A 24,968-nucleotide genomic window follows, 5' to 3' on the forward strand; every position below is an offset into this window, starting at 1 on the left:
ATGTATAGTTCTTCCACAGGATATACAGCACATGGAGTTAATTAGGGCTGGTGTTTGTACAGTGTTCGGGTGAAGCCCAGCATTTTCAGCTGCAGGAGCTCAGCTAAGAGCTACTGAAGCTCCTGAGCCACTTTTCTGAGCTTTATCCCCACGTTTACCCCCACTAATGTTGACTTTAAAGCTCCCGTGTGTAACACGTGGGAGGGTTTGTTGGTAGAAAGTGTAGAAGTGCTTCAAACTAAAAATCATTTGGTTTCTTTAGAATCAGCCCTTTTTCTGTACACCAGAGAGTATTTTGAAATTAAATCCAATCCTCTGCGCAAAAGCCTCTTTGACTTTCCCAATCTCATCAGGGAACTATGGTGGCCTGGACATTCACTTTCTCCTCTACTTGCTCTGCTGTTTTCCTTCTTTGTTGGCCCCATGCATGTACCCTTAAAAAATGCTAAAATTATCTTTATTTTATGGCAGTTTTATACAAATACTACTTAAAACATCATTTTTTGGAGATAAATAGCTGCATCACACTTGGAAAGATCACTAATAATCGAAGAAATGAAATGAAAACAACACTTTTATTATATTATATTGAGATACTATGTAATACTGTCTCTGTGTCAGTACCTTTTCGCATACAAAAGGTACTGGATTGACACACCCGATTGCATTGCCTTGAATTGTATTTATTTTATCATTTTATTTAACTGTACTGATTTAGAATTACCTGCTCTTTTTGAGTAGGTCTCTCTCTGTTTTGGGGGTGGGGTTAGGGTAAGGGAGGGAATTTGGAGCTATGGGTTAGGGTTCATGTATGTTTTGAAAATAAAATATTCCAAAAGAAAAGCATCAAGTAAATGTTTTAGGTGTTCTGAAATCACAGTTCGAATTTCACTCTGTCTCGTGCTTTGTTGCACTTTGTGTGTCGTCGTGTTTCCTGCTGAGACGAGGATAAAGCACTCGGGGACACAATGTAACAAAAACTGCGTAACGCCACGTCACGTGAAGCTACGTTACTCATCACAGGTCACACGTGTGACACCGTTTGTCTCACAGTCGAAGGAAAAAAAAAACAACAGTGACTGATGGTGAGTTTGATTTACAGCAACTCTTGCGAAAGTGATTAAAGAAAGGAAGGAAAGAAGGAAGGAAGGGCCAGGGCAAGGGATGAATGTGTGGAAAGGGTGCCAGAGGTTATGATGACACATCAGAGTGGGAAAACATTCCCCCAATGATGGAATAGTCTATGAAGCCTGATAGTTCACACACTGCTACTGTCCCAGATGAAGCGTCTCATACACGATGTGAGGTCTGAGAGTTACGGATCCTCACACAAACACGTCTTTGTGAGCGTTATCGCCATGTCTGGTCGACATACACACTGATGTCTGCCCATTATTTACATCATCTGACGTGTGTGTGTGTGTGTGGGGGGGGGGCTCTCGAACAACATGAACATGACATAACATATACAACGTCTATAACAATAGACATTTCTGTGTCTGTTCCTCGTGAAAGTCTTCAGGGGGCTTTCTTTTTTTACTCTGACGTCGTCCCTGAGGAAAAGACAGACAGTCATTATTAAGGAGGACTTAACCACAGCACACAGACCCAGGGGCGAGACCCGGTCAGAACAAGGACCTTTCTGCATGGAGTTTGCATGTTCTGCCAGTGTGTGTGTGTGGGTTTCCTCCAGGTTCTCCAGTTTCCTCCCACAGTCCAAAAACGAGAATTATCTAGTGACCCCTGAAGAGGGAGAAGCCAAAAGCAAGTGACATGGACACAGAGGGGCAGAAAAATAATGTTAAAATGTCATAACTGAACAAATTAAATCATAATTTCTTTCTTTCTTTGAGCTTCTGGTGGTTAAAGTCTAAATAAAGCAGTCACATCAGCTTCCTTTAACTTTGTCACATGTTCCTACGGCGTCTCCCAACAGCCTGTAATGACACAGCAAAACATCTTATCGTTAATATTACCGTGTATGAGCATGTAATAAGAAATATTCAACACTTCAGGGTTCTTAATTTGAATATACTGTACCCTATAAGACAGGCCGAACATTTGCTTGAAATATTTTTAGTGGAACGGATCCATGATTTATTACATTTCCACGTGCTTTAACAACTGAAAGACAAACATTGAACTTTTTCAGAATAATGTTTTATTTTCTGTTCAAGGAAAATAGTAGTGGAGAGTGTAGAGAGAAAGCAGATTAATATTACAGTTGTCTTGCCTCTGAAACCAAAAACAACAGGGGAGGACAAATGTTTGTCCACTTCTCTATATTTGCCAGCAAACTCTACTTCTGTTTAGTTTGTTGTTGAGGAAGAGTTGTGTGAATGTGTACGGTGGCCTCTTTGCAGCCCAGCACTGTCCCCTGGTGGTGAAACAGCTCTGTAGCATCTTTGTATTTATTTAATTACAAAAATATTTTGTTCCACATTGTATGTGCATCGAGTTGGTTTTAAACGTTGGTACTTCAAATAAGGGCTGCCACAATTAATAATTAATAATGATAATTAACTGTTCTGATTAGTTTGAGGGTTTTTGTCGACCTTTCAGCTTCTTAAATGTAAATATTTTCAATTCTTTGGACCATATAACAAAAAAAATAATCATCATTTTGGGGTTTGGGGGAAACACCACTCAAGATTTTTCAACATTTATGGTGCAAACAACTAATTGATTTATGAAGAAAAGAATCAACAGTAAATGTTAATTGTGGCCCTAACTTCAAACATTTGCTCATTGCTTCAAGACACAAAATGAGCCACATGTGTGTAGAAAACATTACAGACTAGATAACAATATTCTCAAAACTGTGCATCATTTTATTTCTGCCGAAAAAAGCTGCCATCATTTGGATTAAAGACGCCAAAATAAAGTTTGAACTCGACTTAAATAACTGCCAATGCAACGCAACGAAGACTGAAGACGGCACCACTGGATCCGACATAAATGTAACGTGGAAACACGCTCCACGACAACAGGAATAGTCTGCTGATGACTCCAGGTGAGTAACTGTGGCAACCACCAAATATAGAGACGAGATGATCGCCACAGAAAGAAAGATGAACACTGCGAAGACAGTACTGTAGACCAACGATGACAGCAGCCGTTTCGCTCTAAAATAAAAAATCTTCTGTCAAGAAAAACAAGAGTCAAATCTGTTTGGACCAGAACAACTTCTTATAAAAACGATGTCGTACAAAAGAAAATCACAGGTGTGAACTGACAACAATGGCGTTTATGACAAATCGGTAATATATATGACATAATAGCAACATATTTACAATCAAGGTCCAGTCCTCACGACGACAGCCATGCAAACAATGAGCGACCCATCAGCTAAAAGAACTCAACGAGGAAAGAACAACAACAAAGACATATTTTAACACAAATCGGAACATAAAAAAAGGTTCTGGCATCAGTCTTTGTGGATTAATTGTGGATTATGAACATGAGTGTGAACACACAGCAGCCGACAGAAACGCTGTTCGTTTACCAGATTTCATTGGTTTGTAGAGTCAGACGTCTACGGAGCAGAAGCAGGTAGAGTTCCAGGGAAAGAAGTGTTTGCGGGTCAATGAGTCCACACTTCACTGGCCCATAAATGGTTGTGACGGAGCCACCGTCGAGCGGAGGAAATGTCCAGTGTGAAAACCTGCTCCTGCGAGGAGTTAACTGCCGTGTAGTGAACGGTAAGTTTGGGCTGAGGGATACAAGCTGCCGAGAGGAGGCGGCTGCCGGCGGACAGGTACTCGCTCTCGCCACTTTGAGTCCTGGAAGAGTAGGAAGAGCAGGAGTGTGACACACACGCAGACGAGGCGTCGCCGTCACACCCACGCAAACAATGAACGTTACCTCTTGAGAATGATGCTGAGGCAGGAGGTGGTGTTCTCCGGGAGCTGGAGGACGGCCGTCGCGTTGACGGCGATGAACATCTCAAAGGTGAGAGCCAGCTCCACCTCCCCCAAGCGACACGGCACAATCAGCGTCATGAAACCAGACGGAGCCGACACGCCATTGTAGTAACCTACACTCAGAGAGTCTGACCAACACACACACACACACCAGTGAATTTTAATTTACAACTGTCTAATGCTGCTTTTCCACTACATGGTCCCAGCACGCCTCGCCTCGACTCGACTCTACATGGTTCGGCTGGTTTTTCATTACATCCTCAACGTGGGCGGGGTCAAAGTAGTGACTAGTGACTTGTAAAGCAGTTGTTTTCGATGTACTGAATCATTAGAATCAGTTAATTACAAAGATTAGTTCAGTACTTCCTGCATGATCGGAGCACAGACTCCATCCACCACAGTCACTGAAGTGAAATACGGTGGCAGGGGTTGTGATGCGGCTCGTCGCTATGGATTTCCTTTGCTGAATGTTGGAGATTAACGCCAAGTTTTCAGGGTTTTAAAGTCTTTTGTTCATTGTTCACTTTGATTATTGTGTCGCACATCGCGCTCATGACTCTTCCTGTGACGACACTCTGACCAATCAGTGGACGGCAGTCTGACAAAGTCACCCATAGAATGGGCTCAGCTGTATCGCTAATGGTAAAGCAACAAAACTGTGCCGTGCCGAGAACCGTCGGGACCATGTAGTGGAAAAGCAGCATTCGTCCATGGTTCTCAAACTGTGGTACGAGTTTCCTCTGGTGGTACTTGGAGGAAAATCTGAAATACTGTTCTACTGTATAAACCAGGGCGTGTGATCGGAGTGGAGCTGAGGAACCGAGGGCGGCCTACATAAAACAAGTCCCTTGCCTAAAGTACATATAAAACACTTATTTTTAAATGCACATTAGTGGTGTTTTTTTGTTGTTTTTTTATAACATGGATTTTGTTGAGCAACATTGCTGCTTTTATTTTGTCAGACTGAGGTTTGGTACACATCTAACCAATCAAAATGTGCATAACTGATGGCATGAACCTGCAAATACTCATAAATACAAATGTACACAGCTGCTGACAAACAGGTTTCTTCTTTAAATCGTCAAACTGCACTGAAGCAGTGAAGCGGTAAAGTTTAAGCTCTTCACTGCCTGGCCACAACCCAGGCAGTAATATGACTGAGCTTGTTATTACTAACACTGATTGCACCAGTTTCTTCCTATAAAAGGATTGTTTTTACTGGTCCTTATGACTTAGTTGCTTAACTCCATCACACTTGGTGTGAATAGAGAGGTACATTCAATTTCTGCCAATAAACGTTACACACTGGGCCTTTCATATGAAATGTTGACATTTTTTCACGTAATTACACGGGCGAGGCGATTCTTCTACGCTTCATATTAATAAAATAGGTGATACTTACGTCTAAAGACTTCCCGCGCGCGCAGCCACAGGTTTTGTTTGCCCAGCTTGTGCAACAGTATGTGGAGTACAGACTGGTCCACGGCCAAGTTCTTAGAGAACATGAAGTCCACAGTGTCTGAGGCCACGGGGAGGATCTGTCTGTCCACACACACTTGGAGGTGAGAGTTGAACACAGGACTGTGTCTGGAGACGTTGATCATGTCTGGAGGAAAATAACTAGATGGCTAAGAATTGTAGGACGGAGAGAAGAAGGCATTATCATAACACTTTATACATCTCCAGGTTGTTGTGTTCGCTCACCGCTCGGCTCTTTGATTCCAGGGAGATTAGAGAGAACCTCCAGCGTGTCCCTGTGAGAGGTTTTCTCAGCCAGACGCATCAACACGTGACTCCTGTTGTCCAGATCTGCGGGCTCACACGGCCACGAGTGAGAACTCAGGAACCACTGGTTTTCTGCATTCACAAATGCAAACAGGCTTTTTTTGTTGTTGACAGAAGTACAGGAGATATCGAATGATAATATACTGCATTTCTGGAGCACATTAAATAACAGTTTAATGTATCAGAGTTCTGTTTGGAGCAACCATACGTTTGTGTTTCGGTTCAGTTAGGTACAGTACAGTAAATTTTGGATTGGTAAAGTCCTGGGTCAGGCTTGCATCTCGGCTGAGAACAGTACCTTTAGTTTTCTTGGTACCATTTTGCTCTGGTAAGGTGTCCCAAAAAACAGAATGGTAACATGTTGATTTGTGTTTCCTAAACCTTGAAATGATGACATACTATTCATGTCTTATTTTGTCCACAATGCAAAATTATTCAGTTTTAATGATTTCTTTGTCAAATGGAGCAAAGAAACCAGACAATATTCTCACATTGGAGAAGCTGAAAAATTAGAAAGCTTGTTTTCGTTACATACACACACACACACACACGTATATATACACACACATATATATTTAGTACCATTTCAAATAGAAACGCAGAGGGAAAAAAGTACCGTACCGTGCCAAACTGTTTCACTCAATGGAAACATATAAGGCTATATTGGTCTTCAACACCTCCATTTCCTTCTCACGCGCTAATTTTAATCATTATCATGACATCACTACACTTACAGGGATAGGTAAACACTTTTCAAATGTGACTGGATTTTTTAAAAATATGTTTATCGCATCAGCACGACTGTAAACAGGAGTTTGTGAACTGCTTAACACCTGTGTGCTGTGATGTAAAATCGCAGATTTTCTTTCTGGACTCAAAGAGTGAGCAGTTTGCAATGCAACACACAGACTTCAGTTTGCAGTCAATAGCAAAATAAAGCAATAAAATCTGTTTTTGTGGCACAACTCAAGTTTCCAAGGACATTTTGTACAGCACCAAATCAAAATCAAATATGTGGAGCCTCTTTATCTATAAACGTTGTTCCCGTCACTGCTGCGGTTCCATCGTCCTCCATTACCTCGGAGTGTGTTCAGAGCTCCCTCCACACTACCGCTGAGCAGGAAGAGTTCAGTAGCCACGGTGACCAGGGAGCAGCGTGACGCTCCATCCTCATTCCCAAACAGGCCCTTCAGAGTGGAGAAGCTGATTTTTGAAAGGCACAGCACCTCCACTACCCTCTGTCCCTACATTTGTAGACAAAACACACAAACACACAAACACACGTGATATCACAACAGCTGCTTGCTGTATTTCTGTGCAGCTGTTACTAAAAAGGTTCCACCTGTCATAGCATGTGTATAAAGAAGGCAATTTCTAATTAAGTAACTGGAATGCAAATGCACAAGTTATTTGAGAGGGGGGTTATCTTACCTTGGCCCACTGATGTGTTTTGTGGTATCTCAACATGAGCGAGACACCAATTCTGCCTAAAAAGCTCTTGATCATCGGTTCTTTGCCTTCACTCTGACACACTGAGATACGACAATAACAAAGAAGCAGGGTTTATTCTCCACTCATGTTTTTAAACGTGTATTTTTTTTAAATGTTTCTTTTTTTTTTACCCGTCTCAGCAAAGGCAGCAAAGGGCAGAGACAGTTTGCCCTTGCTCTCGGACAGAAGCGCGATAGCGATGCGACCGCAGATCTGTTCCACATTATTGGGATGAGTGCTGGACTGACAGATGTAAGTGAAAACCTTTCCCATCCACCTCCAGTCCTCTTGCTTGGTACAAAGCTGACGAGACAGGAAATATTAAAGCCAGGTTGAAGTATAATGAAAAATATCGTGAATAAAAAGGTGAGAAAAATTGAATCTACTCACCTCTATTTCCACAATAGAGTGAGCCAACTTCAGGCACTCTGGAAAGGGAGCACTGGTGGATAGCAATTATTATTACTACACATCATTGTCATTCAGCTGCTTCTACTCAAATATTTGAAATCACACTATTTCAGGACAAAAAAGAGCTGCATGAAGTTCCACTTACTCATGGTTAGCAGACACTGAAGTAGGAGAGTTTGGACGGAGCAGATGCTGGAGCTCAGGGGAGTTTTTTACACATTCAAGCCAATCCAAACTCAACACAAGACCCTCATTGGCCATCTGTCAACACAAAATAACCCCATTACATATGTACAAACAGAGATCAGTAAAGTGTAAAGTGTGTATGAGCTGCTGAGATACCTTGAGTGTGAGCTGCATGAGTTCATGTATGAAACCCATGAGGCCCTTCTCTCTCACAACCTTGAAGAGGGCCAACAGGAACTCATGGTCGGGCTAGTGGGAGAGAGTTTTACTTTTATAACTGGATTACAGATTGTACTGCAGCGTGGCATTCATGACTGAAACTGAGATGGGATTAAAAAGCCAGACCGACCACGATCTTGTAGGCCAAGCTGACACCGAGGACTGAGAGGACATCGGACAGCATGTTGGCTTTGAGCAGAGCCCAGAGGAGCGACGTGAACACCGGCACAGAGAAATACAGTCCAGGTGGGTTGTTCTGGTAGTAGCCTATAAACACAGCTCCTGAAGACGGGAAGGAGACACGGAAAATAGAAGAGGAATTAAAAGAGGAGGATCAAGTAAACAGCACTGGAGATGAATAAATATATATGATTTAAAAAAAAAACAACTCACCTGCTTTTTGGAGACACATTGGATTTTTGATGAATTGTGACACTCTTTCAATGCAGAACTGAAAAAGAGAGGGAAAAACAACACAGGGATTATGTGTGGAATTCTAGAGATGGTGTTGATGAAATGAGAAAGAACACTATAACAGCACTTTAGTACCTTCTCATCCCCCTCCACAGGCACATGCTGGAATCGACACATTTTGAATCCACAGGACAGCGACTCACTGAAATACTTTCTGCAGTACTGAGGGTTGAGAGGAGAATAAGTTGCCGTGTTATTTTTGAATGGCTACATCCACACTGCTCTATTTTCATTTAAAAATGCACAAATCCTGCTCCAGATGTATACAGATTACTCCTGTATCCATATTTTGCAGCTGAAACACATAGTTTTCATGTGAAAACACAGTTTTTGTTGTAGTCATGCAGTGTGTCCGAAAGGCTGACTTTTGAGCCCCGCCACGCGCAGGGGCCTTGCCCAGTCCATAAAAGCAGTCTGTGTCCCCAACCCCCCGGCTTACGGCCATACCACCCTGAGCACGCCCGATCTCGTCTGATCTCGGAAGCCAAGCAGGGTCGGGCCTGGTTAGTTCTTGGATGGGAGACCGCCTGGGAATACCAGGTGCTGTAAGCTTTTACACCGCTGCACGCTTTTACACTGCTGCTTCCTTACAAGAAACATGCCCCTCCACGAGCAGGGGCCTTGCCTAGTCCATAAAGGCACTCTCTGTTGTTGTGGGAACTTTTGTGAGTGAGATGAAGCACGAGAACTGAGTCGGATGAATACAAGCAAGTTGATTTAATCTGAGTTGCAACCAGAGGAGCACAGTTTACAGAGTCGAAGAGTCTGCAAAGTGAACAACACTGAGCAGAGAGAAACAAGGCGTATATATATAAACATGTCTTCAGCAGTATGTGTACGTGATACAGAAGAACAGAAGGTTCATTGGATAGAGTAGTTGTCTGATATGATGCCAATAAACTGTTGTGAGAAACTAGCAGATATCAGTAGAGAGCAGGGAGTTTCTTGGGAGGACAGGGACCTTGAGATGAAATGGGAAACTTATAATTGCCCTCTACACCTCGTGTGACCCAAGAAACAACTAACCACTGAACCTTGTGTGACATAAAGAAACTGTGTGTCTGTGTGCATGCAATATGCCATTACATTTCCCCCCTTTTTATCCTTAAGGATAAACGAGGAAGAGAAAAACAACCAATAAAACACAATCAACAATAGAAGCAACAAAATATGCACACACAATATAACACAACAAATCCCAGATGACAATCAAATATGAGAAAAGAACAGTATTCAAAACTTCAGACTGAGCATTCCAACTGGTTTACGATCAGTCGTCACACAGAATACAATTCAATGGAAAACCTTAAGGTAAAAGTTGCAAGCTGTTTTTGTGGATGAAAGCATCCTGAGTAAGGATCAGTTTTTGTGTATGTGTCATAGCGTTTGTAGCAGTCTACACGTGTAGGGTGTGGTGTGGTGTAGGTCTTCTTGCGCCCACGAAGGTGACACAGAAACTACGTCTGCACGCCACTTGTTGTCTTCTTTCTTCAGACCCTTGGTCGCCTGCGTGCCTGTTGCAAACGCAAAGTCTTACTTAGCAGCCTCTGGAGTTTGTAGTTTTCCAGGAGAACCAGCAGGGGGTGCTGGAACCTTTCTGCAGTGGCTGGCGTGGATCCAGGTAGCCCGCTCAGCGACCTTCACAGCAGTGTGGGTTGTCAGCAGGATCTGGAACGGACCTTGCCACCTCCTGTTCCTCCACGACTTCCTCCTGAAGTCTTTTATGACCACAAAGTCACCTGGTTCGAGCTGGTGCAGGGGACCACTGGCTGGAACAGGGAGGGCTGCGATCACCTGTTTCTTTACATCAGAGAGCTGTTTGGATAAATTGGTACAGTAGGTTAGTGTGTTGTGATCAAAAAGAGCTGTTGATGGGGGTGGAGATCGGGGAGCTTCCACACCTACAGAAGGAGGAGTTGCAAAAAGAATCTCAAAGGGGCTTAAGTTAGTTCTGTTTCGTTTTCGCATTCTCATATACATAAGCACTAGAGGAAGTGCTTTTGTCCATGGAAGACCTGTGTCTTCACAACACTTGGCCAGCTTGTTCTTTAGTGTTCCATTCTCCCTCTCTACTGCACCTCCACTAGCTGGGTGGTAGGCACAGTGTGTTCTCAGGTTAATGCCTAAGTATAGGCTCAGTTCAGTGATAGCTGAATTAACAAAATGGCTGCCATTATCACTGGAGATTTTAGCTGGAATTCCCCATCTGGGAATGATTTCAGTAAGAAGGGCTTTAGCTACTACTGAGGCAGATTGTTTTGAGGCTGGGAACACTTCAACCCATTTGCTCCACATGTCTACCATCACTAAACAATGAGACTTTCCTTCTGATGGAGTTAGTTCTACAAAATCCATCATGACATGCTCAAAAGGTCGAGTTGGTTGAGGATGAGCAGCTTGTTGGGAAGGTTGGATTGCCCTGCCTACATTGTGAGTAGCACAGATAACACAGGCTTGGCAGTGTTTTTGAGCATAGGCAGAAAACCCTTTTGTGAACCAAAATGTGTTAATCATTTGCTGCATCCCTCCTTTTGATGCATGGTCAGACCCATGCGTCAATTTAGCATAGTGAGGGAAGAAATGGGAAGGCAAACACGGGTTGTTGTCGGGGCCTATCCAGATGCCATCATGACATGAAGCACCTGCGTTTCTCCAAAGTTGCTTATCTTTTGGAGATGCAAAAGATTGAACAGCACAGAGGGAAGATGGCACGTCAGAAGAAACTGAAACCAAAGTATGTGATACAGAAGAGTTAGACAAAGGGAGAAGAGAAGCTGCCTTTGCAGCTGCATCCGCTCGAGCGTTACCTGTAGAAATTGGGTCAGAGGCATTAGTGTGAGCAGCACATTTACACACAGAAATGGCAGAAGGAAGAAGGATGGCATCTAAGAGATCTGCAATGAGTGTGTGATGCAAAACAGGCTTGCCATCAGATTTCAGAAAACCTCTATGTTTCCAAAGTGCACCAAAGTCATGAACAACACCAAAAGCATATCTGGAATCAGTGTAGATATTTACAGATCTACCCTTAGCTTATTGGCAGGCAGTCGTTAAGGCCACAAGTTCTGCAGCTTGAGCTGAGGTGGAGAGATGATGACATCATCACGTCATAGTCAGAACAAACAGCAAAACCAACACGGCAGAGACCTGTAACTGGGTCTCTTGAAGCAGAGCCATCTACATAGAGGACAAGGTCAGGATTTGTCAAGGGCGTTTCTGTCAGATCAGGTCTTGGAGAACAAGATGCTGAAAGTTCAGCCATGCAATCATGAGTCTCACCATCCTGTGGAAGAGGGAGCAGAGTAGCAGGGTTAAGAACAGTACACCTCTTAAGAGTGACATTAGGCATGTCAAGAAGACACGTGTGATACCTAAGGTGTCTAGCAGCCGAAAGGTGTGAAGTTTTCTGCTCAGAAAGGATCAAAGAGACCGCATGTGGCACAAGAAGAGTCAAAGGAGCGTAGCCAACTATATCTCTTGAGGCCAAAAGGGCTTTTTCAGCAGCTGCTACAGCTCTGAGACATTTTGGCATGCCTGCTGCAACAGGATCGAGTTTACCCGAGAAATATGCCACAGGACGGAGCCTATCACCATGAGGTTGTAGGAGGACAGAAGTCATGCAACCCGAACGTTCATCCACAGTCTGAGTGAATGGTTTGGTTGGGTCAGGAAGTCCAATTGTGGGAGGAGACTGAAGTTGAAGTTTCAAGTTCAGGAATGCAGTGTCTGCTTCCGGTGTCCACTCAAGTTGTGAGCGAGAGGTCATGCCTGATTGGTGACACAAGGTCCTGAGGGGTCTTTCAACCTCAGAAAAATTAGGGACAAAAGCGCGACAGTAGGAACACATCCCCAGGAAAGATAGCATTTGTTTTTGGGTAATTGGTTTTGGAATCTTTTGGATAGCTTCAATATGTTTTGGAGACATAGTTTTGCCTTCACCAGAAATTATGTGACCCAGGAAGGTCACAGCTTGTCTGACAAATTGTAGCTTGTTTAAGCTGGCTTTGTGTCCTTCTTCTGCCAGATGTTTGAGCAGTTTGATAGTGTCAGTTATGCATTGTTTTTCAGTTGGAGCGCAGATCAGAAGATCGTCTACATATTGTAGTAAGGCAGTGCCATCAGAGAGCGCTAGAGGCAACAATGATTCGCATAAAGCCTGATTGTAAATTGTTGGTGATTCAGTGAAACCCTGACATAAACGGGTGAAAGTATAACCTTTCCCGTTGAACTGGAATGCAAACCAGTACTGAGAATCCTTGTGAACAGGAACACTGAAAAATGCATTTGATAGATCAACAACTGAAAACCACTTAGCAGAGGATGGAACTTGTGAAAGCAAAGTGTAGGGGTTAGGAACACTTGGTGTTCTGGCATGAATAGCTGCATTAACTGCTTTTAAGTCTTGAACAAATCGCCACTCGGGTAGAGATGGTGGTTCTCTAGCTTTTTGAACTGGAAAAATAGGAGTGCAGACAGGTGAGTCATTGCATGGGATAATAACACCAGCTTCCAATAAGGATTTAAAAACAGGTTTAATGCCGTCGACGGCTTCCGGACGCAGAGGGTACTGAACTCGTTTTGGTCTGTAGTCAGACTTAGGAGTGACTATTACAGGTTCACAATTTTTATGAGACCTACATCATATTTGCCTTGTGCCCACAATTTGGGTGGGACTTGTGCAAGGGCTGGATGGATCTGTTCTGCGGAGAGCATTTGGTGTATGTGTTCGGTTTTATCAAGATTGTGGTCTAGCAAGTAGACAGATTTCAGAGTAGCCACAGTTAATTTGCATGCAGTTTTGAAAACACCCCCCTTTGGCGAGTACGACACATGTGGGTCAGGTGTAGATTGCCAATCTTTGAGCTCAATGCATGATTTTGTCCATGGACCTAAATCTCTCCATTGATCAGTTTGTCCTTTGGAAAGCGAAATATGTGGATGTGAATTGTTAATCAGAAAAAATCATTGTTGTTCAGCTGTTAAGCTGACAGAAAGTGCACATCGCAGGTCTGTCCAGTAGAGAGAGTCAGTCAGTAGAGTATCTTTGATGTCAGTCCACCATTTAGTTTCATAGTCTCTGTCAAGGTCAGTTGTCACGTGTGACGTGCAATGGAGTGCCTCAGGCTGCATGAAAGCTGCAGTTGGGCTAACCAGTGCATGTGCACGTTCAGTTAGAGATGGAGCCAAAACACTCTCAACTTTCCATTGGTATATGTAGAGCAGCGAGGAGATTAAATCAGGTTGATACTTAGCCATTATATAGGCTTCAGGATTGGGTGGAGTTGTTCGTCTCACAGCTTTAACTCCTTCTGGTGTCGAAATCAGGTCGATGCCAAAAGCCATCATCAAGTCTCGTCCTAACAAGTTGAATGGACAGACTTGGGAAAGCAAAAATGAGTGCTTTACTTTAGTAAATGGTTCAGGATGAGAACACGTAATTGGAGATGTATAGTTCTCTTTCACTGTTGTTCCACATGCACCAATGGAATACATGAAATTGCCACTGAGTTTGGCCTCAGGTATTTCAGAGTATTTTAACACTGTGCGTGTTGCACCCGAGTCAACCATAAATGTAACATCTTTTCCTGCAACATTCAAAATCATAGTGGGCAGTTTCTGCACCATTGAGTCATCATACATGGTGTATGTTCCTATAGGTTTAAACTCAGTTTTTCTCTGTAAAACTTCAATAGTATCTGTGAGTAGTTGGTGTTGTTGCTGCGGTGTAAGCGTGTGAGTGGTGTGTGTGTGTGTGTCATTCTCACTCCCCTTTTCTGAAGGTTCAGGGTAGGCTGTCTGGGTGACGCACGCATCTGGTCCTCCCCTCCCTCGTCTCTCAGATCAGTCAGATGATTGTTGCCAACGGTCATTTCTGCCTCTAGGTGGAGCACCTCTTCCTCTGCCTCGGCCTCGGAATTGTGTGCAATCCTTTGCCCAATGTCCTTTAGTGCCACACAGGAATCACACATCGTAACCTGGTGGTGGTCCCATTCTTGGACCTGATCTCTCTCCTTGCCATGGCCTGCGTCCCCTCTGCATGCCTCTTCCTTCTGACAGCAGGCATTCACTTTAACAAGGTCACAGTGAGCAGGGGAAACCTCAACCAATTTCAGTCCTAATTGTGTGACAAAGTCCTGATACTGTCGGTCTGCTAGATCAGCATTGTCATTAGTGTCCCAATTCACCGTTTGTGGTCTGAAGTCACCATCTCTTGGGAAAATGTCTTTCACCTTGGAGAAATCAGATGGTTTCATGTATTTCATCATGACTCTCTGGATTTCGCCTGAGGTTGGTGTGAAATCTTTGATGAACTGAACATAGGCTCGTGCCATGGCAGCGCCACCTTGTGCAGGCTTTGGGAGGTGTGATGCTGCATCAATCAGGTCCTGAGTTGTCCATGGGCGGTAGACAAAACCTGGATTTCCATCCGGACCCATAACTTGCACCATTGGCATCGTAAGAGCTGAATCTGATTGTTGTCTGGGGCGTGCTGCAATTGGAGGGGAGAGGGAGGAGGAGGTGAGGACACTGGAGCCTGGTGAGGGAGTGTTCATGAAAGAGGATGTGGATGACATCGGTGATGACGTGGCAGATGAGGCGTTGTATGGAGGAGGAACCGAAGGCGGAGCCATTGCATCTGGAGGGGGGCGTCTTCGAGGGAGGGACCAGGAAGCGTCATCAACCAGAGAGCTCTGACCGCACCCTGTCAGTTTAGGATAGAGAGAATTCTTTTTACTCTTAGGTTCAAAATCACTTCCTTTGTCTTTCTTATCAACTTTCATACATGTTATCATTTTGCACACTTGTCTCCTTTCTCTCGTTTCACATTCATCTTCCCACTTTTTCAGACATCCTTCATTATTTTCAATCTCTCTCATTTTATCACTTTTCACTCTCTTTTTGCTCATAATTGTCTGTCTTTCTTTCTCAAGACTTTCACGTAATTTTTTCAGTTGAGTTTTGCTCAACGATCCCGCTTCTGGGAATCCATGATTTTTTTTACCCAGTAATTTAAACATTCAACACTTTGATCCCCATATTTTTGTTTCATGGCCAGAATAATTGGACTGTCTGGATCATTTTTCGCTCGTTTACTTCCTTGGGTACCCATGTTTCCTTTTTACCAAGAGTCCCTGACTCTTTTGATTATTTACCTCGTATAGACCCTGTCTACCGGTAAGTCCCTGACTTCTAGTAAATAATCCTAGGTGTAGGTCTTTGACGCCTATAACCCACACCTAACTTCAGTGAGAATGGAACGTTCTCACCTACCTCAGTGAGAGTGGAAAGTTCTCACCTACTTCAGTATCAGACCATAAAGATCTGTACCTACAACTCAGTATCAGATTATAAAAATCTGTACCTACAAACTCAGTATCAGGTTATAAAAACCTATACCTACAAACTCAGTATCAGGTTATAAAAACCTATACCTACAAACTCAGTATCAGGTTATGAAAACCTATACCTACAAACTCAGTTTCAATTTCAAGGAAGTAAACCCCTTCAATCAAAACCTACAACATGACAGTTCCGTGTCAATGTTCCAAAACAAAAAGGAACTAAACGATGGAAAATGATGACCAGCAGTAATGCAAGTATCCACAGACTCAGAAAATACATAAAAAAAACTAAAAACTTTTCTCTATTGATTACAGAATCATTGTCATTATTCATGAATCATTGGTAAATTTGGAATTTGGAAAGTCAACATCTCACCGTCTCAAGCGGACGTTATCTTTATCTTGGATCGTCGTGGAGCCAGTCAGTCAATCAATTGGATCGCCGGTCCCCTCTCTCTGAATACTTGGTTGGAGGTAGAGGAAGATCTCCTGGATTCCAGGTGCGCGCTGCCGACGTCCTTTTGATCCCGACGGACTCTCAGACCCACTTCTGACCCCAAATTGTTGTGGGAACTTTTGTGAGTGAGATGAAGCACGAGAACTGAGTCGGATGAATACAAGCAAGTTGATTTAATCTGAGTTGCAACCAGAGGAGCACAGTTTACAGAGTCGAAGAGTCTGCAAAGTGAACAACACTGAGCAGAGAGAAACAAGGCGTATATAAACATGTCTTCAGCAGTATGTGTACGTGATACAGAAGAACAGAAGGTTCATTGGATAGAGTAGTTGTCTGATATGATGCCAATAAACTGTTGTGAGAAACTAGCAGATATCAGTAGAGAACAGGGAGTGTTTCTTGGGAGGACAGGGACCTTGAGATGAAATGGAAAACTTATAATTGCCCTCTACACCTCGTGTGACCCAAGAAACAACTAACCACTGAACCTTGTGTGACATAAAGAAACTGTGTGTCTGTGTGCATGCAATATGCCATTACACTGTCGCCAGCCCCTCGGCTTACGGCCACACCACCCTGAGCACGCCCGATCTCGTCTGATCTCGGAAGCTAAGCAGGGTCGGGCCGGGTTAGTACTTGGATGGGAGACCGCCTGGGAATACCAGGTGCTGTAAGCTTTTACGCTGCATATATCACAGCATTTTAATTGGGGGAAGCGTCTGTTTTAATCTGCTATGAGATCAGCAGTGAAGGGACAGTTAACTGTGGAGTGGTATTGATGGTTTTCGAATAATAATGAATTAACATAAATTCAACCAAAAGTTTGTATTACCTTTATAATTGGTATTACGGTCAAATACGTTGAAGCAAAAGAGGTTTAAGTGCTTGGCGAAACAGTATAGTGTCAGGTTACAAGGAGCATCCCTTTTTCTCTACAAATGTTTACACATTATTATATTACTGAAGTAAAAATATGCTGTTAGTTTGATTTCTCTGACTATACTTGTGTGAGTTGGTGTTAGCATCTGCAGAATAAATCAACACTGCTAATAACACAGATTCATATTATAAGCACAAAGTCTGTACTGTACTATAGACGCAGCAGTGCTAACACTGATGCTGTGTTCATGTCATGCCACAAGTAACCGTGATAGTTCATGTTTTTTTTTTAAGTGTGGTGGGAGTCATGGATGCAAAAAGAGCACGTGCACTACTTTATCTCACCATCAGAGAGCATTTTCTGCCTGGAAACTGAAGTTTCTGCACAATTTTCACAATGGACTTTGGTGTAGGTGAAGAAACAGTCTTCACCTACACCAAAGTCCATTGTGAAAATCACTGTTTTTAGCTCACAGGAAACACCAGAGCAGCTGGTCTTCTGACTCCTCATTTGGCCAAGTTTCTATTACTTTGCGAAACCCTGAAGAAGGTTTTTCTAACACTAAACTCACAAAATAACACGGTTTAACTCACTGAGTAAAAATATGAGGCAGCGGTGCAACAACGCGCTCTGTGTGCTGTGATGTAAAATCGATGTCTTTCTAGATGGACTTTGGAGAGAGAAGGTGAGCAGTTTACCGGGCCATCATATTCCAGTCAGAAATGCATGTCTAACAGCAGGATAGCCATGTTTTCAGTGTGAGTGTCCGTGTCTCTGGCTGTCACTACAAACAAACAACCACACTTAAAAAACCCCGAACTATCCATTTAAAATAGAGGATATTCACATGTGATCTCACGATGTCGGCTCTTCCTGTCACTGTGACTGTAGATTTATTCCCGTCGCTGTGTCACCTGAGTTTTAATCTGTGAGTCTTTGTGAGATTAAAGAGAATCTAATGACCACCAGGGGGAGCCTGACAGGATTAGCTGACATCCGTGACGTGACATGACGCGACAGCACAGGGAGCAGAGTGAGTCAGTTCACGGTTCTGACTCCAGAAAGTCGATGGGCTCCACCTGCGGCTCAGTGGGCGGGGTGGACAGGTAATCCACCTGATCCGAATCTGGTTCAGTTACCACTACTGCCACCTGCTGACACACAGAGGACACACAGGGGGAAACGTCAACATGGAAGTTCAGACTATATTTGATCTTATTTGAGATGAGATCTGAGGATACATTTAAAACAGAGGTGTCAAACTCACGGCCTGCGGACCACATGCGGCCCTCCAAACCATTTCATGTTTTATTTATTGTGCATCATAAATATGTTTTTTTATTGTGAACTATACATTGATATTGATATTGAAAACAAACTTTTATTTTGAAATTCTGTGAACTATTGTCACAAACATTGCTATTGCAATATCATGATTGGATATTGTTATATAATTTTAAGCTTATATCGCCCATAGTTGCTTTTTAACTTGACCACCAAACTAGATACTCAGTGGCCCCCAGGTCATTTGAGTTTGAGACCCTTGATACAGACCAGAGGTCTCAAACTTGTGGCCCCTCTGATCCATTTCATGTGGCCCTGTATGTATTTTCTTTTTAGTTAAGAGATTAATTTTTCATCACAATCACATTTTTTATAATCGTGAAATAAATATTGTTCCATTTCAACACAGTCAACACATTTATTTTGAAATTCCGGCTCCCTACTGGTCAGATGCTCAATGGCCCCCAGGTTACTTGAGTTTAAGAGCCCTGATTTAGACAATTAATTATTAATTACATGTGGACTTAGTCTTCTGATTCGCTTTTTAAAGAACAACCCGGAAGTAAGAATATACTGACTAGCCACCAGGGGGTGACTCTTGTCAATTTTGTAAATATGTTGCCATGTTTAGAAGGGTTGCCAAACCTCAACACAGCACAGATTTAATCAAATTTAAAGGTTCAGATTCTTACGTGTGACATCATGTGACGACTTATTCCGTGCAGACCACGTGATCGGATCACTTGGAAAGGACGTTAGCACGAGGTAAACGGCCGGCTCTTAGACATTTAGTCTGTTATTCATATATAAAAGTTACCCGAGATGGTTCAGCTGCAGCTGGAGACGCCTGCACAGCTGGAACAGGTGGAGGGCGAGTCTGTGGATAGACGGGTCTCTGGCTGGGAGCCTGCAGGACACCATGTCGTGGAAAAGTCAGCATTAGTTGTGGAGTTTTACTGCCCCCTAGAGGTCTTTAAATGAAACTTTAAAGGCAGCGGAGCTCACCTGAGCTCCACCAGCGGCGAGGACGCTGAGTCCAAACAGCATGGCTGTGATGCAGATCAACAGCTCCAGCACCAGGAAGATCACCAGCGTCCCCAGGATGCCGTCAATCAGCAGCTAGACAAGAGGAGTCCAGGGGAGGAAAAAGTGTCAGGAAATGGGAACAGTGACTCGTGTGTACAGTAAGTGTGAGTGCCATGTGCTTCTGTGACACAACAACACAAAACAACACAATAACAACCTATTCTGACTATAGTATGAGTTGTAACAGTGTAGTCAGTCACTTACTTTACACTTTTGCTCGATCAGCCCGGTGCATTTCCTGAAACAATGTTGCTGCAGTAGACAGTAGAGACAAAGAAACATGGAGTCTGCTCGTTCACAACATGGCTTCTGTGAATTCATGTGATTCTTAAAGTCATAGTTCAGGTTTTTTTTGTTTTTTTTTTGTTTAAAGTTTGAAGGTTGAATGAGGTACTGAACTGTGTGTGCGCCCCCTACTGGCCCCCACTGTGCGGAGATTCAGTCAGACAGGCATGGTTACACTCAGAGAGAATATGTAGGGACACATTTGCCACTTTATCTCGTTGCTCGACCACCATGAGCCATTTACTCTCCCGCACCAAAGTCCATAGAGAAAATCATAATTTTTAGCTTGTGGTGACAGGAGTTGCTCGTCTACAGTCGTTTGGTAAGTTTGTGTCACTCGGGTAAATCCGAACACAGGATTTCAAATGCCAAAGTTAACACATCTGAACATAGTGATGGAAGCAGCGGTGGATTGATGACTCCCGTGTGTTGTCGTTTAAAATCGCTGAGATTTTGGTGAAGGAGAGTGAGTGGTTTACACATTTCTGTTCTTTTGTGGAAAACATGTTCCTTAGCTATCACACTTAGATTTGATGTGTCCCTGCTGGCGTCCATGTTCTCAGTGAGTGTCCAGGTGCTGGGGGGCACACAGAGCAAAGTCCACACTGACTCAGTGTCAGTGCCCCAATGCAACTACACTTAAAAACAGGGGATTAAAAAACAAAAAACAAAAAAACAACCCTTTAATGTGCATTCAGTGATGGCTCTGCGTATGTGCTGCAATGCCTGAAAAAGTTCAGTTTTTCCAATATCTTCAACATAATATCATGAAAATACTGTGTAAAAATGTCAAATGACAACATGAGAGGTTTACACTTATTTACTCCACATGTCCTTCACATTTGGATAGTTGGTGGAAATATTTGTTCTGTTTTGCACATTTACAACAAAAAAAAAGTGTGGGTTTAACAACACAACGCGTACTATGTCACTTCAGAAAAGCAGAAAAAAAATCAAATCATTCATTCAATTTAATGTGTGAGTCTATTCTGTCTTTTATTCGGGGACACATTCCTGTCCTGCAAACATTGTTTCAGCCTCGCACCAGGCAAGACAAACACTGTCATGGAAAGATCCAGACACTGTGATGAGTTTTTAAGCCCAATCTGATTTGTTGATTGTGAAGTTATTAATGTCAGTCAATCACAGGGTAACGCTGATCTTGGAATTGAATGTGCTTTAACTGTGAAGTCTGATCAGGCTGTAACACGAGCTGCCACAGAGCCAGAGTCACCTACACGACATCTACTGACATGTCTGTGTGTGTGTGTGTGTGTGTGTGTGTGTGTGCGCTGCAGAGACTTTATTACCACAGCGTGCAGCTCCAGTTTGCGGCAGTGTTCACAGTGGTACGAGTCCTGTCTGTACGGCAGGTGTTTGGACATCAGACCCAGCGCAGCGGTGGCAAACGCGGCACTGATGAGATGCAGCACGAGCATGCACTTCACCTGTGAACAACAACGGTACAATAATTGTCATTATTGTATATCAATTACTAAATTACTTGTCAACTGATTTTATAATCGATTAACCCTTCTGTGCCACAGGTGCACCCTTGGTAAAATACTGTGGGAATAATACACAACTCCTTATATGTACATCCTGTTTACAGGTTACATAGTATTCAGGCTTTACAAAATGTGTTTTTTCGTCATCTTATTTGTTGTTGAGTCAAAATTATGAATCACTTGCTTTAAAAAAACAAGAGGAGTAGCAATAATTGTGCAAAAGTCACAAGATAGACGGTTTTTATTTCATTTTTGTTCAATCCAAGTGATCTTCGTGTGTTTATCTAGTTGGTGAGAATGAAAAAAAAAATATGATTTCATCAGATTGTCTATTGGTGGTGCTGGAAAAAAAGGATATAAGACACTCTGTATTGCACATATATTCTTATAGCCTCTGTATATACACCTTTTAACCCAGTAATGGAAAAAAGCAGCCTAAATTCTCTATGCTCTAAGGGTAAATTAGTTTGACCTTTTTTTAGTTTAAAAACACGTTTTCTGATTTCTTTCCTTCATATTAACAAATAAATCATTAACACGGAATCATTGTTGGTCTGTGGACGTCGAGAACATTATCATTTTGAGGTTTCTCCTGGTATACTTGCTACGTTTAGTGTGAAAGAGGCATTGACATTCCTGCTATTGATGTGTCTCGATGACACTGGCGAGCAGAGTCGAGAATTGAACCCACAACCTTCCGGTTGGAAGACAACTCTCTCTCTACCACTGAGCCCTGGTGTCTAAGTCATGCACAGCTCCGAGTTCTGTGGTTTGATGGAGAAGTCTCACCCAGAAGAGGTTAGGTCGCCTTCCGCTGTGCACCAACACCGACCCAGACAGCGTCACCTGGTGGTTTGTAGTGGAATTTCAACACAGTGTTTTGAAGAATTAAGAAATGACATGACATTCATGAGGGGTGGCTGAGTGAAAAATAATGACAAGTATACACAAGTACAATACTTGTGTATCTGCAATTTACCTTGTTATTTACATTTCTAGCAATGTTTACTTTACTAAACTTTACTTACTTTACTATGTTTACTAAAATACAAACAAATGATGTACTTTTATTGCACTATGGCATTTGAAATCCATTTATAATGAGCTTTTCTAGTCTTGATGAGCTTAGCAGAGCCAGGAATTGAACCCACAACCATCCATTTGAAAGACAACTCACCCTACCACTGAGACACCATGGATCAATCATTACTTTTGATACTTAAATACAGTAAATGTCATATACTTTAAGTACTTTTACTAAGTCATATTATAAAAAAAAGTGACTTCAACTTCTGCCAAAGTCATTTTCTGGTAAAGATACTTGTACTTTTACTGTTTTATACACAAGACTGTCCATGTTTAACGCTGACCTGTATGACAACGATCAGGAAGAGGGCGACGTCTCCAGTGAAGTGGACCTCGTGGATCTGGAGCACGGACGCGCTCAGACACAGAATCAAAGCCGCGATGACAATCTGGATCGCCTGAGTTTGAAGGTGAAGAGAGAGAGAAAAGTCACACTTGCATCACTTGCATTTAAAGTGCTATTAAAATCAGATGTTCCTCTCTGTGGATCACAGACTCCGCTCACCCCCAGAGTCTTGGGCTCCATCTTGAGGTGGGACTGCAGTTGCCCCGGGGAGAGCGTCCCCCTGACAGGAAGTGGGTCTTTATCATTGCTGTCCATCTTGCTGCTGAAGGAAAAACAGCTGTTAGAAAATGGCTGAGTCATAGAGAAAAAGAGCGAAACCTGATTGTCTCCTTTCACCACAACCTGCCGAGGCAGATGTGGCCCCACCCACTCTAAGGCCCCGTCCCAATTCTCTTTTTTTTTGCCCCCCTGAAACATAGGTTTCAAAGAGTGAAAGTTAAAATCTAGTTTTGCAAAAATGGGAAAGCCCTTTAAGAACATGATTCAACATCACATTGCACATCTGCACGCATGTTTTGATACATTTAAGAGGTTACATTTTCACCTGGCTTGTAAAGTCAGGATTTATGCTGCGTTCAATAGCATTTGCTTATCATCAGGAAAAAAGGATGTTATGAAGAGATAAACTCACGTGAAAACGATAGAAAATCAATGTAAACATCTGGGTTCATAAAGTACGGAGCTCCACGAAAGCCATACAACAATGCCCAAACATGCTAAATGAGATAACATTGTTAAAAATATAATTTTGCGATGTACCAGTCCAACTAAAACTAGACTTTTATTTATTTACATGACTGAAATGGCACCAAACTAAAAGTTGTTTTGGTCTGGTACATAAGCGCAGGTGAAAAACAGAAAAATGCCCCATACTGACAAGCTGAAAGGGGATGTACTGCCACCTAGTGCAGTGGAGGTGAATAAAGGAATAAAAGCAGTGAGTGAGTATCCTCCTGTTTTCTCTGCTCTCTGCAAGGCCATTATTAAATTAGATAAAAGGAAAAACTATCATGTACTTTTATATAACTTCAAACAAAACTAGCACAGGAAACAGTCCAACAGTCAACACAGTCTTTGCAATATGTATATGTATAATATGTGATATGTTAATTGCGATGAGCGTACAGTTATGATGAAAATCCAAATATGGAGGAAAATAACAAAGGGAAGCACAAAATGGAGTCTGTGTAACATCCTGGTGAACCGTGTCTGTTAAAGGTGCAAAATATGCAACATTCTGGGAAACAGCAGCACAGAGTTTGTGTCTCAAGGACAACCTGTCCTCGTCTCCCATGAAGACACGTGGAGACATTTAAACACAAATAAAACAACAGTAAATAAAAAAAATACTTAATTTTAACATTTTAATTGACTTTAATTCTGGGGTGTTTTCATGTATGACTTCACAGATTTTCACCAGACACTGATCTAAGAATAAACATCATCACATATGTGTGTGTGTGTGTGTCCTTGCAGGTTGACTCCCCACTAACAGCCTTGAGTCAGCAAAACCTTCAGAGACACAGACATGACAGTGCACACTGTGTCATGTATGAGCAGTGACACAGTGGATTGAATGAATGAGTGAATGAATGAATGAATGAATGAAGTCTGCAGCAGCAGATTCGTGACTCTGGTCTCGCGCAGTCCACTTGGCTCAGCTCCAGAAACACACATGAAGATGAAAACGTCCCGCGCGACAAAATGGGACTGTCTGAGAGTGAAGACATGTCCTCTGTAAACTCATGTCTCCACACACACACACACACACACACATACTGTGACATCAACAGTAACAGTTCCTGTTTCCAAGGACAACCCTGTCTCTGTCCTGCACCGGGACGCAATGCGGTGAACATGCAGCGGCTCTTACCTGGACTGAGTTCCTACAGCCCTGTCTCTCTTGTCTTGTCTCTTGTCTTGTCTCGGTTAGGATGAGCAGGAGTGTGTCCTCTCACTGCTGCTGCTGTCAGTGTGTGTGTGTGTGTGAGGCAGTTCTGCACGGTGCTGCAGCAGCAGCAGGGTGTGTTCAGGAGCTGGATCTCACTGCGCCAAAAGTGATGCTGCGACTTTCTTTCTTTTATTTATTTATTTATTTGCAGACTTGCTGTCCGGCGCAGCTTACACACACACACACACACACACGACTGCAGCCACCTCACCTCGTTATATTATATATAAACTCATAATCTGTGATTGATATG

General features: G+C 42.8%; 3 protein-coding genes and 2 non-coding genes across 8 annotated transcripts; 2 read left to right on the top strand and 3 right to left on the bottom strand.

Annotated features, from left to right (window-relative positions):
- Positions 1-2,848: 2,848 nt before the first annotated feature.
- LOC122786824 (protein TOPAZ1-like) lies at positions 2,849-8,632 on the bottom strand. The gene is made up of 13 exons (XM_044053321.1): positions 8,565-8,632; positions 8,409-8,466; positions 8,146-8,297; positions 7,953-8,045; positions 7,756-7,871; positions 7,590-7,641; positions 7,331-7,502; positions 7,140-7,240; positions 6,787-6,952; positions 5,628-5,780; positions 5,326-5,529; positions 3,865-4,051; positions 2,849-3,782 (listed from the first exon to the last, which is right to left on the bottom strand). Exons 1-13 carry the CDS (start codon positions 8,604-8,606, stop codon positions 3,584-3,586), a joined length of 1,695 nt encoding a protein of 564 aa, XP_043909256.1. The 5' UTR covers positions 8,607-8,632; the 3' UTR covers positions 2,849-3,583.
- Positions 8,633-8,922: 290 nt separating this feature from the next.
- Positions 8,923-9,041, top strand: LOC122786967. The gene has a single exon (XR_006362516.1). It is a non-coding gene; the product is annotated as a 5S ribosomal RNA (ribosomal RNA).
- Positions 9,042-9,632: 591 nt separating this feature from the next.
- Positions 9,633-15,338, bottom strand: LOC122786016. The gene is made up of 2 exons (XM_044052009.1): positions 14,259-15,338; positions 9,633-10,304 (listed from the first exon to the last, which is right to left on the bottom strand). The coding sequence occupies exons 1-2, from the start codon at positions 15,281-15,283 to the stop codon at positions 10,292-10,294; spliced, it is 1,038 nt and encodes a 345-aa protein (XP_043907944.1). The 5' UTR covers positions 15,284-15,338; the 3' UTR covers positions 9,633-10,291.
- Positions 15,339-16,847: 1,509 nt separating this feature from the next.
- Positions 16,848-16,966, top strand: LOC122786956. Its single transcript, XR_006362506.1, has one exon. It is a non-coding gene; the product is annotated as a 5S ribosomal RNA (ribosomal RNA).
- Positions 16,967-17,099: 133 nt separating this feature from the next.
- Positions 17,100-24,710, bottom strand: si:dkey-81h8.1 (uncharacterized protein LOC100034657 homolog). Of its 4 annotated transcripts, none has more exons than XM_044052166.1 (9): positions 24,638-24,710; positions 22,924-23,023; positions 22,703-22,816; positions 22,122-22,178; positions 21,135-21,272; positions 19,744-19,791; positions 19,459-19,572; positions 19,271-19,360; positions 17,100-18,323 (listed from the first exon to the last, which is right to left on the bottom strand). In XM_044052166.1, exons 2-9 carry the CDS (start codon positions 23,017-23,019, stop codon positions 18,213-18,215), a joined length of 768 nt encoding a protein of 255 aa, XP_043908101.1. In that variant the 5' UTR covers positions 23,020-23,023; positions 24,638-24,710; the 3' UTR covers positions 17,100-18,212. The 4 variants fall into 4 exon arrangements, with proteins under 4 accessions (XP_043908101.1, XP_043908102.1, XP_043908100.1 ...); XM_044052167.1 differs by having other exon boundaries at positions 17,100-18,320; positions 22,924-23,026; XM_044052165.1 differs by having other exon boundaries at positions 22,924-23,026.
- Between the last annotated feature and the right edge of the window lie 258 nt (positions 24,711-24,968).

Source organism: Solea senegalensis, linkage group LG20 (genome assembly GCF_019176455.1).
Source record: "Solea senegalensis isolate Sse05_10M linkage group LG20, IFAPA_SoseM_1, whole genome shotgun sequence".
NCBI classification, from domain to species: Eukaryota; Metazoa; Chordata; class Actinopteri; order Pleuronectiformes; family Soleidae; genus Solea; species Solea senegalensis.